The following is a 17,017-nucleotide window of genomic DNA, read 5'->3' on the forward strand; positions in this document are numbered from 1 at the left end:
TTTTTTGAAAACCAACTATTATATTAAAGAGCAGAAACTCAGAGATCACCCAGAAGAGGGAATACAACAAGATAGAGCAGATTTAGCTAACGCATCAGCCTGCGAATTCATGGTCCTAGAGACATGATGAAAGGAAATTGACGAAAAAGATAAGCTGGCAAGGTGGATGTCAGTGACAATACCCTCCAATTCATTGACATGGTCTCCGGAATTAAGAAGAAGAATAAGTTCTAGACAATCCGAAAAACAAGCCAGTCTGACGATGCCCGAGCTTTGAGCTGCAAGAATTCCAGCCTTCAAAGCGAGTGACTCCGCCACCAGGGCCGAGGACACACAAGGTCTTGAAGAGGCTCCTTGGAGCCTGAAAGAGGAGTGGGGGTCGTGAATGATCCATCCCATACCCCCAAGGTGGGTGTCTTTGGCCTACGGGCCATCGGAGAAGCAAAAACATGTCCTCCGGACCCTATAATTTTTTTTATAGATTATTTGTTATAAAAATCTTGTTTTTTTTATGTGTATTTTGATAATTTGGACCTTTTTTGTCAATTAATAATATTGAGAAAACAAAGAGGAATATAAGATGAGAAAACAAAGATATCCTCGAAATTTAAAGTCCAAATAAGGGGAACAAAACCGGTGAACGATACAAAAATTCTCAGAAACATACAAAAAAAGTACTAGAAAATTGAAAATTAAATCGAAAAGAGGAAGAACTCTTAAACTAAAGACAAAGACAACAAGGTTTAACTCTTAAGAAACACATTATTAGTCTACTTTGGACCCATTTCCACTCTTATATTTAGTTAACTGTATATTTCTTTCCATTTTTTTGGAAATTAAAATTTTAAAACCTTTAATTACTAGGACAAGATTATCTCTACACCTAAAACTTAATCGCTTAAGGTTTTAGTGGACACAATAAAGTTCAAACGGTTTATGCTTTCATGTTTTTTACCTTTTCTCTTTTAGCATAAGACAATGTATTTAACTTATGCATCATGCAATAACCTAAACTTTTCATTTTATAATAATATTACATTCTTATAAAAAAACAAAAGACAAAGCAAGACAGTAAACCCTGAATCCTAGAGCATTCAGAACATTGTTCTAAAATCCACTTAGCTACATTCAAGGGCCCGTTATCAACACAGATCAAAGCTCAATAAAAGCCCAAATTCTAGCCCAACACCAAACCCAACACCAAGCCCAAACAGTTATCAAAAAAGTCAAAAATAATAAAAGAGGAAGAAGTTAGGCGGGGCTACGGCAAAATTCGAAACTCTCTCCAACTTCTCTCGCCCACCGCTCTTTTTCACACAATCCCATTTTTGTTTTTTCTCTTTTATAATAATCTTTTTAATACAACAAAAAGACACATTTACCCTTCCTCTTCTTCCCGCTGTTTCCTCTCTTCTCTCTCCATCTTTTTCTCCATCTTCCCTCTTCTTCTTCCTTCACCCATCTCCCCCTCAACAAAAACCTAAATCACGATTCTCAAAAACTCTCCGCAAAATCGCTTCAAAACTCTCGAATCCCCAGAATCTTACAAACACCGGTGATACACCGCCGTTACATGGCCGCGACATCAAACTCTGGTGAAGATCCGACTCTCTCTTACCTTCACCACCACCGATCTCCTTTTCGCTTCGAATTACTTCAATCTATCTCTTCCTCTGATCCTCGTTACTCTTCTCTCAATCCTTCTTCAACGAATCGGCCTTTCTTAGTCTCTGAATCGCTTCCCAATACTCAACAGTCTCCTCTAATTCCTTCTCACTGGGACGATTCTTACTCTCATATCACTCATAAAGTTGTGAGTTCATACTTTTCGTAGATTCTTTCTTCGATTTTGATTCCGAGCTTGAGTTTTGTGAGAGCTAGGTTTTAATTTTTTTCCTTGATCCCAAATTTCGCGAAAAAAAAATTGAATGAAGTTTTGTTCATTAAGGAAACTTAATCCAAAATTGGATCTCTAGCTTTCAATTCGCTTCACTGTAGCAATGGATCTCTAATCTCAAATTTAGAATTCTACAAACTTGGGGGAACTTATTTAATTGTGAATTTAGATTTGTGTTTTTGGTGATTGTTAGCTATGTTATTGAGTTTATCTTTTTTTTTGCAGCAGAAGAGTATAAAGAATCATCGAATTCAGCTTGGATCCATGGCGAACATGTCTGGAGAAAGCATTGATATAGCTAAAGTAATAGTGAAACAAGAGACTCCTCAAGACGTTGTTAAACGTGTATACAACAAGTCAAAGGGTACTAAACAGTCAAAGGCCGGGAAACGAATGGCCAACGGCGGTATTTGCTTTCTGATCAAATTTCTTCAGTTGAATCTCAGAATGTGATTTGTTTGTTGATGTTGTAATATGTTGTATTTAGCATTGTTGTGATTGATTTTTTGTATGCAGAAGCTCAAAATGGTGGTCTAATTGTAGCTAGTAATAACTGCCGTTACGACAGTTCTCTAGGTAAGTACTGCAAAGCGCAATCACATCTAGTTCTGTTTACTTTTTTTATAATGTTTATGTTGGTATGGAGATAACACCACTAATTGTATCGTTGTCTCTTTCGTTTCGTAGGGTTGTTGACAAAGAAATTCGTCAAGTTGATTCAGGAAGCTGAGGATGGAACACTTGACCTTAACTATTGTGCAGATGTTTTGGAGGTATGCAAAATGTATCTTTATATTGAGCTAAAAAGATATCTTTCAAATTGCAGAACATCTAATTAAGAATGTGCTTATATGTGGACTAAAGGCTCACCTGTATAACCATTGCCTTAAAGTGTTTGATATATTGATTCACAACTCTTTGCTGCTAGGCTAGCTAAACTCATTAGGTATCTCTCAGTTTGTTAGAATCTCCTCTTATGTGCCTGCGGTTCCTCTTAACAGGTACAAAAAAGAAGGATATATGATATTACAAATGTCCTTGAAGGAATTGGATTGATAGAGAAAACTACAAAGAACCATATCCGCTGGAAGTAATTACACAATCCTTTCTTACTTAGATAAAACGCAGTGTATTTAACTTATGTTCTTCTGACCTTTGGTTTGGCACATTGATGCAGAGGAGCCGACAATCTTGGACAGAAGGACCTGGGAGATCAAATTAACAGGCTTAAGGTTCATAGACAAGGGCACTACATATTACTTTGTCGTAGAACTTACTGCATTAGAATAAATGATCACATATTCAAGAAAGAAGTCGTGATTCCAATTTTTTCAATCCAAATAACTGATCACATACTTTTTTATAAATGCATATGTTGGGGATATAAGATGTTCTTGTGTATTCGGCATTTTGGCAATCTGACAATATAGTTATTCACACGCTTATTTCAAACCCCCCATGGAATAACCAGTAGCATATTTATGTATTTTCAGTCAGAGGTAGAAAGTATGCGATTTGAGGAAAGCAGGTTGGATGATCTTATAAGGTTGGTTGCTTATGTTCTTATATCTGATTTGCAGAATTAATTGTTCTTCTTTTACATGGTTTTAAGTTATGTTATATATCTCCAGGGAAAGACAAGAAGCTTTGAGATCCTTGGAGGAAGATGAATATTGTAGAAGGTTTCTGTCCATTAATTTGATTCTCATCTTTTTGTATCTACACGCGAACTTTGCTTAGACCGATGACAAAAATAAACAGGTACATGTTTATGACGGAGGAGGATATAACGAGTCTCCCACGGTTTCAGGTCCTCCCCAACTAGTTCTTGAAAATCATCTTATGTTTTCCTCAGTTATTTAATATACTAAACCATTAGTCCTTGATACAGAACCAGACATTACTAGCAATAAAAGCTCCTACAGCTAGTTACATTGAAGTTCCAGATCCTGATGAGGTAAGCGTTTTTCATACTTACATATAGTGTACAGTTTTAATATGATGTGTCCACAAAATGAAGCATCTGTTTTGGTTCATGATAGATGCATTTTCCGCAACGACAATACCGGATGGTGATTAGGAGTAGAATGGGGCCAATTGATGTCTATCTTTTAAGGTACTTAACCTACACATTCCTCTCTGTGTGTCCTCCTGTCTTATCTATACTGGTCAGTCAGTGCTAATAACTGAGAACAAACATTGGTTGCAGCAAATACAAAGGAGACAGTGGTGAAACAAGTGACAAGTTGGGTCATGAGTCTGATCAAAAAGCTCCATCTAGAGTGGACATCAGTATCTGAAAATAGTAACTTCAGATACTGATGTAAGTATTCAGTCAGATCCACTGATACTCGTTTCAAGATCAGTCTCATATATGTATGTTGCGGTTAAGTTGAGTCTTTTGTTCTTTTATTGCCAGTTAAAAGCAGATTACTGGTTCGAGTCAGATGCAGAGGTGAGCCTAACAGATTTATGGAGCAACTTCAGCAGCTGAGAACCAAGTTATTTGAAACCTTAAAAATTCCAATTACTGGGAAAAGGTTGAATAATACAAAATTTTCATGTTACGTTTTTTTTACGCCTTTTGAGCCCAAATCCTTCCTAATCGAGTATTTGTTTTTTTTTGTAATTTTTTGGGTTTCTCTATTGTTTAAAATAAAAGATGCAACATTCTAAGAGAACACCTTTAAACATGATCTAATGGCATTCAGCTTGTACCCTAATATAAGATATATAATTATACTTAGTAGCCCTTGGATGTCAAATGTAATCGACAGCAACCTGAACACATCTGTGTTTATAACGAAGCTTTAAAACTAATTTGTTTGGCACTTTAAGGTTACATGATTAAATGGAAACGAAGCATCAATTTCGAACCACAGTTTTAGACAATACTTGGTTCAACTTTGTCCAGGCAAAAACAACCGAACCGAAACCGAACCAAAAAATGAGGAACTAAACCAAACCGAAACTAACGTAATTACCGAATTGATAGTAAATTCCACTACCAGAAATACCCGGAACCGAATTTGATATATCCGGAACCGAACGCCCAAGACTATTCAACTTTATACAAAAGGAGTAGATTTTGTATATAAAAAAAAATAGATTGTCAATTTTAATAGAAACTGCCATAAGAAACATGTAAGAAACTACATACATGATTCAACAGAAAATTGAGGGAAGAAGAGGCCGTGAGAGATAAAACGTAACGTATGGGTTTGGTGTGATATTAGCCAATGAGCATTGTTTTGAGAACAAAACTCTTCGAACAATTTTGGGGGAATTTCAAAAATACCACTTTTCATATACCTCTTTTTAAAAATACATCTTTTTCAAACTTTATTAAAAAAACCACTAAAAATATTAAAATTTATCCAAATATGTGTGTAACCTTATAAATATATACACAAATTACCTTTATATGTGTATAAAAATTTATATACCTTTCATAAATAGCGTAAAAATAAATTATAAAAACCATATAAAACCCTTATAAAAACTGTATAAACACTTTTAAAAACCATTTAAAAACCTTATAAAACTTATAAAAACGATTAAAAACTATTTAAAACATTTTTAAATATTTATATCGAATCTCCCAGTAGTAGTTATTATATAGAAGTACCTTATAAACTATATAAACCTTTATAATTTTTTATATTTAAATAGGGGTATTTTTGAAAATGGATAGATAAAAGGGGTATTTTTAAAAAGGGGTACACCTAAAGGGGTATTTCTCAAAAATTCTCAACAATCTTTATTTACTAAATAATATTGAAAGTATTATTAATTAGTTTTGGCTCATGTAAAGAAATCAAGGCAATGCAAATTTTGAAAAGTTAATATTGACGTGTGTTCCAGGTTTGGAATTGGAGAGATGACAATTATGAAAGCATTTCATAGAGAAAATGCCATAAGAAGTCCAATCTAAAGTTGAAGAATTGGCTTAAGCTACACGGCACTTTGATTTATCTACTTGTCCTCACTAAACTCCAATTTTACTTTGCTCATTGAGAATGATTTTTTGATCTTCGTTTCTAATTTCTTACAACATGTTTTTTAAGACCAAGAACGAGTTTATATGCTCTTTCAAGTCAAGTCTATTGGATTTGGAAGGATTCCTAGAGTGGGGAAGAATTTTCATCGAAAAGACTTCAAAATATCAAGTCAATAGACCTTCATGTGTTTGATTTTTTTAATATAAAATGTAAGTGTGCTGCAACACTAATATACCATCACCACTTCATATTACTTTTCTTCATTCACAAATATGAAAGCTTTCTCATCTAATCAAAAAATGAGTTTCATTCTTCGTTTCATCTGTTTTCTTTTTCTCGTTTCAAGTTTCCTAAACACGGTTGTTTCTTCCACACAACACTTGTGTCATTCCGACCAAAGGGATGCTCTTCTTGAGTTCAAGAGTGAGTTTTTGATCTCGATACCTGATTGGGGCGTTGGTTCAGATATAAAGACAGAATCATGGGTGAATAAAAGTGATTGTTGTTCTTGGGATGGTATCACATGTGCTGCTAAGTCGGGGAAAGTGATCGGACTAGACCTTCGTTACAACTACCTCTACGGCAAGCTCGAATCCAACAGTAGTTTGTTTAAACTGCTTCATCTCCGTGATCTGAACCTTGTAGGCAACAATTTCAACAATTCGCCAATCCCAGCTGAGTTTGATAAACTCATGGAACTAGAAAGACTCAACCTCTTTGGTTCTTCACTTTCAGGCCAAATTCCAATTAACCTTCTTCAGCTAACCAAGTTGGTGTCTCTCCATCTTTCTTCTAGTGGTTTTTCTGATTCTTCTTCTTCTTTATCTATTGATGAATCATTTCTTCATCTACTTGCTCAAAATTTGAGGAATCTTAGAGTACTCGATATGAGCAATGTAAACATTTCTTCAAAAATCCCCCATGAGTTTTCAAAATTGCGATCTCTAAGGTCACTAGATCTAAGCTTATGCAACCTCTTTGGAGAATTTCCAAGTAGTGTTCTTCTGATACCCAGCCTGCAGTCCATTACATTAAGTTACAATCCAAATCTGAGAGGCAAACTTCCTGTTTTTGGTGAAAATAACTCTTTGGTAGAACTAGGCATTGAAAGAACAGCCTTTTCAGGTCCTTTACCTGATTCCATTATCAACCTCAAACATTTGATTTCTTTGACCCTTACCTCTTCCCAGTTCACAGGGAAGATTCCTTTTTCAGTTGGGAACCTTTCTCATCTCTTATCTCTCGATCTCTCTTATAATAACTTTGTTGGTGAAATCCCATCTTCAATTAGCAATCTAAAACAATTGACCCATTTTGATGTTAGTTCTAACAAGCTCAGTGGAAACTTGCCAGCTTCAATACTCAATTTTACTCAACTACGTTCACTCGGTCTCTCTTCAAATCAGTTCACAGGTTCTCTTCCACTAATCATTAGCCAATCCTACAAATTAGAGTCTTTCTCAGCTGATGATAATCCTTATACCAAAGCCATTCTGTCATCCCTAGTCAAGATCCCCTCATTGAGAAGTATCCATTTGAGTTATAACCAATTCGACGACCTTACATGGATTGGGAATATTTCTATGTTACCTAATTTACAAAGTTTTTCTATTACCAATAATAATTACAACAAAGTCGTCGATGGAGTTGACTTAAATGTCTTCTCGCCTCTCAAGAAGCTGCAAATATTAATTCTCTTAGGCATCCCTCTTTCACCAACAAACATCACTTCTGATTTGGATTTTTCACCAAATTTAGAATATTTGCTTTTGCTAGGCTGCAACATCACGGAATTCCCTGTGTTCATAAGATACAGAAGAAATTTAATATTCATAGATCTTTCCAACAACAAAATCAAAGGTCAAGTACCAGATTGGTTGTGGAGACTGCCAAAATTGGAGTATGTGAGTCTCTCTAACAACTCTCTCAGCGGTTTCAATGGATCCTTACAAGTTTCTCCTGAGAGTCAAATCAATACTGTTGATCTAAGCTCAAATGCTTTCCAAGGACCACTCTTCATCCCATCCTCCAAGCATCTCCAATATTTTTTGGGTTCTAAGAATAACTTCACTGGAGAGATCCCTCGATCAATATGTGGAGTAAGTTCTCTAAAGGTCCTAGATCTATCAAACAACAACCTCTATGGCTCAATTCCTTGGTGTCTAAAGACTCTGATGGCGATTTCTCTTTGGGATCTAAATCTCCGTAATAACAGACTCAGCGGGATTATTCCTGAAATATTTCAGAACGCCAAGAGCTTAACGTCACTTGACGTCAGTCACAACCGATTAGAGGGAAAAATACCAGCTTCTCTTGTTGGTTGCTCTGCTTTGGAAGTTTTAAATGTGGGAAGCAACGCAATCAACGACATGTTTCCCTTCCACTTGAATTCTCTGCAGAAACTTCAAGTCCTTGTCCTCCACTCTAACAAGTTTCATGGCACATTACATAACACTGATGGGGGTTGGTTCGGATTTCCGCTGTTGAAAATCATTGATGTATCTCATAATGGCTTCTTTGGTACATTGCCATCCGATTACTTCTTGAATTGGACTGCGATGTCCTCCAAGAGAGATAATAATATGGAACCAGAGTACATTACGAGTCCTTCACTAGGAAGCTACTACTACTCACTTATCTTGATGAGTAAAGGAGTGTCAATGGAGATGGAACGTATCCTTACAACCTACACAGCCATTGATTTTTCAGGAAATCAATTAAATGGACCGATTCCTGATTCTATTGGTCTGCTTAAGGAGCTTCGTATTCTCAACATGTCAAGCAATGCTTTCACGGGACATATCCCATCTACTTTGGCAAACCTTACGAGTCTCGAGTCACTAGACCTATCCCAAAACAAGATTTCTGGTGAGATTCCTCCTGAACTTGGGACTCTCTCTTCTCTCGAGTGGATAAACGTTTCACATAACCAGCTTGTAGGTTCCATACCACAAGGCACACAGTTTCTGCGTCAAAACTGCTCCTCCTATGAAGGAAACCCGGGGCTTAATGCTTTTTCCCTTAAGGATGTTTGTGGAGATATCAAAGCGCCAACACAATCTGAACTAGTGGAAACAAAAGAAGAAGAAGAAGAAGAATCATTTAGTTGGATGGCAGCATGTTTAGGCTTTGCACCCGGAGTTGTATTTGGGCTGGCGATGGGATATATAGTGACTTCTTACAAGCATGAGTGGTTCATGAAGACTTTTGGCAGAAGGAAGCCACAGAGCACCAGAACTCGTTAAGTCACTGATCGATCATTCTCTCTTCCTTGTCGCATTGTTGTTAAGTTTATAAAATAATTTGTTTTATTTCAAGTTTTGAGCATGTGCTTAATCAAATTTTATCTATAATAATAAGTTTTGAACTATCATTAAACGAAAGACTCCCAAAACTAAAAGTTGGTTTGTAGGTTTTTAAATGTTTCCTAGGTTCCAAATTATTGGTGAATAATATAAATATTTTCATTATATAGTTTGGTTTTCGTTATTTACTACAGTAATCTTGATATGTTAGGTTTACTACCGGATGTTATTCCTAAACGACAACACTATTTTACTTTAATTGTTGGTTAATAATATACTTTTGAGTGAATGCAATGTTAAATTCTTGATTACTTCAATAACAAAGCATAAATATTAAAATGCACAAGACGTTTGATAAGCAAGTAAGTAACAAAAAGATACCACACGAAAGTATATATTCTCCAAGTAAAACAAAAAGATCACATTTCATCATGTACACATACACACAGCTTCTTCCTCATATTATCTTTCAAAGGCTTATTAATATCCGGGTTTGGAGGAGAAGAACCTGCTGATTCCTCTAGAGGCTTTCTCTGGGGTTGGATTGCTAGATGAACCTGACCTTGACAGCCTTGTACCCACTCGTGACGGCGATGTCATCGTATCGCTAGTCTCTGAGTCAGAAGGGCCGTTCACCCAAGGCTCAGTTGAATCTCCTTCATCAACTACGGTGTAGTTCTTGGGGACCGAGGTATCCTCTTCAGAATAGGACTCATTTTGTCTTTGTGGTGACCTCATCAGTTGTTCAGGTTGTGGCCTAAACGATTTCAGCTGCTTCCCCAACACAAATATGGTTTCTTGACACTCCGCTAACTTCTCTGCTGCTGCCGATAGCTCTCTCTCCTGTATCATATTTCCATGTTAGTTTCTTGTTAGCTTCAGAGTCCTAAAGATTCAGGACCAATGCATGCAGAGTCTATAGATATGTGTATGCAAGTGTTTGTTTTTGTGTGTGATTAGATATAGAGCATTGAATAAGAATATGCACAATGGGCAATGAACTTCAATTCGATAGCCAAGTCTATAAAGCTGAGATATAAGAGTCTGAGAAGCGTAGCGAAAACATTACCTGTTTGCCCTTTATATCAGCTTCTTCTTCATCCTCAGCAACCAAAGATGTGTTTCTGTTTCTGGAAGAAAGTGAAAATATAGACATGTAAAAATGAGTTTGTAAATCCAGGCTCTTTCTGTCTTCATATTCTGGTAAAGCTTATACTACTCACCTTTGAATATGTTCTTCGAGTTCATGGCACCTGACAATGGCTTCTTGGTGGTTGCGTTTTTCATCCTCAAGCTCGTTCTCCAACTTCCCTATTTTTTCCTTAAGCTGATTCACATCGATCTCTAAATCAGCTGCACGTGATTCAAGTGATCTATATGACTCAGTCATACATCTGAGTTGTGTATCTGCCAAGTTGTTTGACCTCTGAGCAGAATCACACTGTGATCTAATGTCAGCTAACAGCTGCTCAGATTCTTGCAACTGAATCTTCATCCCCTCAATATCAACTGCCATCTTTTCTTTTTCTGATTTCAGCTCTTCTATTTCCTGTAATTTGGAGTCTGATTCATACCCCGAAACTCTGTTTTCATCGCACGGTACCCCTGGCTCATTGTGGACACATCCATTTTGATATATTTCTTGAGATGAATCTTTATCAACAACCTTGCTCTCGGGTAATGCAACCTTGTCTATGCAATCTTGACTCAGCGTTTCAACCTCAGAGGAAGCAAGACCCCTAAAATTTACCTTTAGCTCCATGGCCTCGTTGAAGACATTAGCAAGATTCAGAACAAAATCGTCCAAATTTTTGTCACCGCATAAAACATGGTTGAACGTGACAGAGAAGCCCTCGATCAGTTCAACAAAATCATTTCCCTCAATGGCTGTGTCCTGACCTATCTTTACCTCGTTTCTTAGCAACAAAACAAAATCATGAATCCGAGAAACTGCATTTTTCAAATCATGGTGAATGCTCTGCAGCTTTTGTTCAGCCAAATGACAATCTTCAACCAGACTTTGTTCTGGACATAAATCTGAAACTTCTTCAGGATGAACCTGCACCTCAGAAGGCTTTTCCTGATCCATACAAGCATTCACATCTTGCAAAATGCATTTTATATCCGCCGCTATCTTTTGGAGGTCAACATCAGTAGATACAGATTCAATAACCTTTGATAATCTAGATTTAAATTCCATCACTGCCGCTGGACTACCTCTATCAGACTCCTCAAGTTCGGTATGACCGTCAAGAATCACCAGTTCTGACTTTTGATCACCTGAAAAATCTTTGGAATCCATACTACCATTACTGCTAGATTGATTTGGCAAACAAGCTAACTTCTCCATTTCAAGAAAATCATCCATAAGCTCTACATGACTATTAATACTTTCACCCCTCTCCAATGCTGCCATCTCCTTCTCTTTCTTGGTTTGATGTGATGGATTTGTTGACAAAGATCCACTGCAGCTACCAGAATCGTCATTCCCATCTTCAGAAACAGAGATTGAGCTTGATGGATTGCTCGTATTCAGATTTGGACACACTTCAAGTGACGACTTCTGAGAATTATTTTGCTGCAGTTGAGCTTCTAAGCTTTGAAGCTTGCTAGTGCTCTGAGCACAAAGATTCCGTGACTCTAACAACTCACTATTCCGCTTTGCTAAGGCTTCTTTCAGCATTTTTGTCTCTTCTTCCATCGCAAGTAAACGTTCTGTTAGAAATTCATTTTCCTTTTGGAATTTCTGTGAACTATCCAGAGAAAATTCAGACCCAGTTGATGAGTATCCCCCCGGCGACTTGCACGGACTGGAGGCCTTGACAGGAGATCTCTTTTGTCGGGCATCGCCACTATCCCTGCCTAAGTTCTCAACCTCAAGCTTCATCTGAGCAAGTGCAGCTGGGCCTGGCAACTTCTTTCTCACAAGACTTCTCAGTCTCTGGCATTCTGCTTCCAACTTAGTTATTTTCTTTACCCCTTCCAAATGTTGCTTGTTGGCAGATTCTGCAGATCTAATACACATATTCTTTTCTTCGTTTCGTATCTCCAGCTCTTTAGAAACTACATGGACTTCGTACTTGAGAGATTTTATCTCTCTTTCACACATCTCTAGATTGCTCTTCAGAGTCTCTATTTCAGCATCAGCTCGTGATTTCTCCTCACTCATTTTTACAAGCATGTTGGACCGCTCCTGTAAAGTTCTCGATAGGGCATCACTATCCGCTGCAGACCTTAGTAGCTCCTGTTCATAGTCACACATCCTCTTTTCAAACTCCATTGTTATTTTCTCAATCTGCTTGGTCTTGCTTAAAGCAACCTCATGCATTTTCACTTCATGGTCTTTCTTCAAGTTCCGTATCTGTCTCATACACTCTTTCAATGCACCATCTAAATGTGCTGCACGGTCTTCAGCTGTAAGTTTCGAGAGAGTAACAGTCTCCAGGGTATTTTTCAATGTCAAAACTTCCGCATCAGCTTTTTCCCAACCTACAACAACAAAAAAAAGCTATAAAACTTTACTCTACATTATAATATAAACATTCACTAGTAGTAATAAAACAAAACATAGCACACCTGAGACAGCATCTTCAGCAACCTTGGAGTGCTGCTTCACTAAAGCCTCCTTAGTAGCAATTTCCTCATTAGCAGAAGAAAGTTTTTCATTCAAATCCTCGATATCTTCATTCAGCCTCTGCACCTGTTCATCATACTCATGAACCTTCTCATCATACGCATCAATCTGTTCTTCAAAATCCTTAACCTTCTCCTCATAAGTCTCAACTTGTTTCTCATAAGATTTAACTTTAACATCATAAGACTCAATCTGAACATCATACGTCTTTATTTGCTCTTCCAGACCAGTGAAATGTGTATACTGCTCCACAGATATCTGAACATACTTTGGCTTCTTCACTGATTCCTACTTCCACAAAACAAACAAACCCAAAAAACCATTCAACAAATTGATTACATTTAACACAAAAGCAAATCACAAACAGTAAAAAAACATACCTTTTCAATCTGAGAAAGTGAAGCAGCATCAGCTGATGCAGAGTCAATCACTAAGATTGATTTATCAGAAGACTTCTTCTTCCACGGCCAACTTCGTCGGTCCATCTCATACAAGTCTATAAATTAATTCACATTGTGAGTGTTAACAACATTGCCATATCATAATGAAGCTAACCAGATCCGAGAAAAATCCTAATAAATTCAGGGTAAATCTCATAATCATTGAGTAAGAATCAAAACAGAGTAAAGACAAAGAAACATGATGAAATTTTTTTTTTGCAGAAAGAGGAAAAAAGATAAGGTAATCTGAGAAGCTGCATCGTTCTAAAAAGGAGATTACTAAATTAGGAAAAACAACAAGGTAAAGTGAAGTTGCCGACACACTAAATCGAAGACAAAATAGAAGAAAAACAAAAAAAAAAACTAAATTAAACTCTACAAAAACTTCAAATTAAACGAGTGGTGAAATTAAAGCATCACAAAGTCTCAAGAACACAGAGACACAGAGACACAATGACGGAAACAGAACCAGAGTTTTGGTTTTGATGGTCGGGAAATTAAAAAAAAGCTTACATCGGAGAAATGTAGCTTCTGCAAACGAAATCTGGAAGCTTTATGAGTTGTTTTTCGTAAGTTTTGGACATGCGATTGTTCGGTAACGGAGATCTGAAATCGACTTAGATTATGAACTGTTGGGAAGTATTATCGGAACCCTACGGTTAGGTTACGGCGGCGGAAGTGAAGAGGAGAAAATAAAGAGGCGATGAAGTGGTGGTGGTAGTGGTGGCTGAACTGAGAAAATTAAAAAAAAATGGTTTTTTTTTTGGTTTTGGGTTTAAAGAGAAGAGACACTCTTCGTTAAATGTGTCAAAATTTTAAAGAACGTTGCAGCATAAAGCTCCAAAAGAAAAGCATCTTCTTCTTCTTCTCTGTTTTTTTATTTTTTTTAATGTCAATAAAGTATTTTCTTAATTAATTTTTAAAGAAATAGAAGAGAAAATAAATAAATATTTGGAATATAATAAAGAATTGAAATAAATAAATTTGTTTATTAGGTAATAATAACTATGACAATAAAGGGACCATAGGTCTACCTAACACATTCAACTCTAAAGAAAAAAAGAGTCTTTGGCATTTGGTTAACTGACTCACTATTACTAATACCATTTGGCACTTAAGTAATTTGAAATGTGTTGGAATGGTTTTGCTGAATTTTAGCTGAGAAGAAGAAGATAAGTGACGTAGTTGATGAGTATTTTTTTTTTTTTTTTTTGTGTTTTCCTTATAATTAGGTGACTTTGGAAGTTTGGAAATGTCAAATGTGGTCATTATTTAGAAAAAATTATGGTTAAGTTTTGTTGAGAAATAAAAGATGGAGTTATATACTAATGAAAAATATTAGTTTTTTTTAGATATTTTTGAGTAATTTTTTTTATATATTTATAAAGTTGTGTAATTCAGGTGTTTGTATTATACTTGACGATTATTCGTATCTTCTTTTATTTTGTCATTTACGATTATTCGTATCTATAAAATTAGAAAGTTCGCCAAACATGTAATTGTTTTAGTATATATGAATATAGTACGATAAATGAATGATGTACTAACGCTAAGTATGTTATGATACATATATTTGAAAAAAAATAAAAGTTGGGAAATTTTTCAGTATACTACTATCCTTCTATAATGAGAAGTACACAAACAAAACTAACTTTATAAACGGTAAGAATTTACATTGAAACGTCACTAGGAAAAGTTTGTTTTTTAAGCACCAAGGGTAATAAAGATAATAAAAACATGCAAATTAAATATATAAACATCGCAAGATAATATATAAACTATAAATAGAATTACAAAATAATCAAACAAATATATTATTTGTTTGGATATACAAATACAGATACGGAATACATAAATATTCACTTAAATAATAACAAAAATAAATTATTACAAAAGTTTATATCAAATAAAGAGTTGAGTCCATGGTTTACCGTACTAATTTAGTACTTAGTTTGTTAAACGAAACTGAAGACAAATGGTTCACTTTTAGTAGTCAAACACATTATATCATTGAATGTTTTAAAAAATTACAGTATGCATTTTATTGATCTGAATAGGTGAAAACAAGATCAAGACAATGCATTTGCATTTCTATACACAAAGCTATAATGTTTCAGTTCTCATACTAAAGTGTTTAAATCAAACTAAAAGATATAAAAAAATTTGTTAACTTCGTATAGGCTCAACTTTAAAAAAATCAGCTGAAAAATAGTGAATTGGTCCACATCATTTATGCATTACTCTATGGGTTCCACATTTCTGTCTGATATAGTAATTTGTAACACGTTTCGTCGAAATAAATCTGAATCCCACAGTAGAGCTATAGCAATAAATCTAATTTAGGTTAACAATATTGTCTTTAATACCGTATTAAGTTCATAGTTTTATAGCTAACTAATAACTATCTGACAATAAATAAATTGGAACATGTTATATACATATGTCTCGTGCCACTTACAAATTTTAATGTAGAGTTCGTGTGCGCATCAGGGTTTTAAATAAACATGCATTAAGGAAATACAAATTAATTAGGATATCTTCAAAGAGGTTAAGATAAATAATGTGATAATGTATTTGTCGGTAGGAGAATAAATTACGAAAGAATCTCTTCTTGCGTGTAGCTATGAAAGGGTTTCGAGGATTTATTTTTGTCATATATATAGAGAGTTGTTAACGTATTGTATTTATTTAATAAGTGGAACCTTTAATCTTGTACGTTGTTTTATATAGAGTTTTTTATTAAGTCTAACCTCTTTCATTTCTTACATTCTGGCAGACTTAAGTCAATCTTAAGTCAACCTTTTAATTAAAATACCAAATAAGTAAAATTATTTATTCAAAATTTAAGCAAATTAACATTATAATAAAACATCAAAAATAATTCATAGAGGGTGATTATCAGTGCTTAATAACACATATTTATTTTATTAGATTATGGGCTTCCAAGCTAAAACCAATTGGCAATGAGTGTAGAGGCCCATATATTTTATATACTAGTCAGAATCCTACTCAACCTCAAATGTGGGATATTGTATCCCTAATACGCCCCCTTGAGATAATGGTTCTTCTTGCCATAGATCTCGGTATGTTCAGGCATGAATCGGTGGGCCAAATATGGGCCAGACCGATTGTGGATTGGATTGAGTATGTGCGTACCGGGCTCTGATACCATATTAGATTGTGGGCTTCCAAGCTAAAACCAATTGGCAATGAGTGGAGAGGCCCATATATCTTATATACTAGTCAGAATTCTACTTAACTTCCAATGTGGGATATTGTATCCCTAATATATTTGATTTGATTTTTTTGCCTTTATTTTAATCATTTGCTAGCGTCTTCAACAAAAAAACGCAATTGTTTGCAAAATATGGTATTTTTGAGAAAACTAGATAGTCATTTTCAAGATAATACTATGCACGCATCAAACCCAAATCAAATAAATAATTTCATGCATGGGCCAAAATTACTAGATAAAATGGTTGGTGTGGAGGCCAAGAAGGACATAATCTCATATCAAATGTGTTATTAAATTGGTGCATGCATGGAATTTTTCTTCTCCTTCGGGCTTCGGGTATAAGTAATTAATCATCGTAGTATTGACTTTCTTAAGGGACAAAGTCTTTTAGTTTCAATTCTCTTAGAATTTTTAAATATTTTGATTTTCAAAAGTAATGTTGTATTAGATCTTTGGTTATATATATATATATATATATATACATATATAAGTTAGGTATTATACA

At 35.3% G+C, this 17,017-nt stretch overlaps 4 protein-coding genes across 5 annotated transcripts; 3 read left to right on the forward strand and 1 right to left on the reverse strand.

Annotated features, from left to right (window-relative positions):
• The first annotated feature begins 1,409 nt into the window (after nucleotides 1–1,409).
• On the forward strand, nucleotides 1,410–4,408 carry LOC17898385 (transcription factor E2FC). 2 transcript variants are annotated; one of them, XM_023789792.1, is made up of 13 exons: nucleotides 1,410–1,813; nucleotides 2,123–2,303; nucleotides 2,414–2,473; nucleotides 2,585–2,670; nucleotides 2,899–2,987; nucleotides 3,075–3,129; nucleotides 3,391–3,443; nucleotides 3,529–3,579; nucleotides 3,659–3,707; nucleotides 3,789–3,854; nucleotides 3,940–4,013; nucleotides 4,107–4,220; nucleotides 4,317–4,408. In XM_023789792.1, the coding sequence occupies exons 1-12, from the start codon at nucleotides 1,574–1,576 to the stop codon at nucleotides 4,195–4,197; spliced, it is 1,095 nt and encodes a 364-aa protein (XP_023645560.1). In that variant the 5' UTR covers nucleotides 1,410–1,573; the 3' UTR covers nucleotides 4,198–4,220; nucleotides 4,317–4,408. The 2 variants fall into 2 exon arrangements, with proteins under 2 accessions (XP_023645560.1, XP_023645561.1); XM_023789793.1 differs by having other exon boundaries at nucleotides 2,126–2,303.
• A 1,759-nt stretch (nucleotides 4,409–6,167) lies between these two features.
• Nucleotides 6,168–9,212, forward strand: LOC17896744 (receptor-like protein 12; the record flags this gene model as incomplete). The annotated part of the gene is made up of 1 exon (XM_006306620.2): nucleotides 6,168–9,212. A coding segment is annotated over one exon (2,976 nt), but the record flags the coding sequence as incomplete, so codon positions are not given.
• Nucleotides 9,213–9,532: 320 nt separating this feature from the next.
• On the reverse strand, nucleotides 9,533–14,040 carry LOC17896837 (filament-like plant protein 6). Its single transcript, XM_023789413.1, has 6 exons — nucleotides 13,791–14,040; nucleotides 13,218–13,333; nucleotides 12,780–13,125; nucleotides 10,427–12,692; nucleotides 10,273–10,333; nucleotides 9,533–10,046 (listed from the first exon to the last, which is right to left on the reverse strand). The coding sequence occupies exons 2-6, from the start codon at nucleotides 13,320–13,322 to the stop codon at nucleotides 9,684–9,686; spliced, it is 3,141 nt and encodes a 1,046-aa protein (XP_023645181.1). The 5' UTR covers nucleotides 13,323–13,333; nucleotides 13,791–14,040; the 3' UTR covers nucleotides 9,533–9,683.
• A 2,295-nt stretch (nucleotides 14,041–16,335) lies between these two features.
• LOC111828762 lies at nucleotides 16,336–16,443 on the forward strand. The gene has a single exon (XM_023777508.1). It carries the CDS (start codon nucleotides 16,336–16,338, stop codon nucleotides 16,441–16,443), a length of 108 nt encoding a protein of 35 aa, XP_023633276.1.
• The last annotated feature ends 574 nt before the right edge of the window (nucleotides 16,444–17,017 follow it).

The sequence above is a fragment of the Capsella rubella genome, unplaced genomic scaffold (assembly GCF_000375325.1).
Source record: "Capsella rubella cultivar Monte Gargano unplaced genomic scaffold, Caprub1_0 scaffold_1, whole genome shotgun sequence".
NCBI classification, from domain to species: domain Eukaryota; kingdom Viridiplantae; phylum Streptophyta; class Magnoliopsida; order Brassicales; family Brassicaceae; genus Capsella; species Capsella rubella.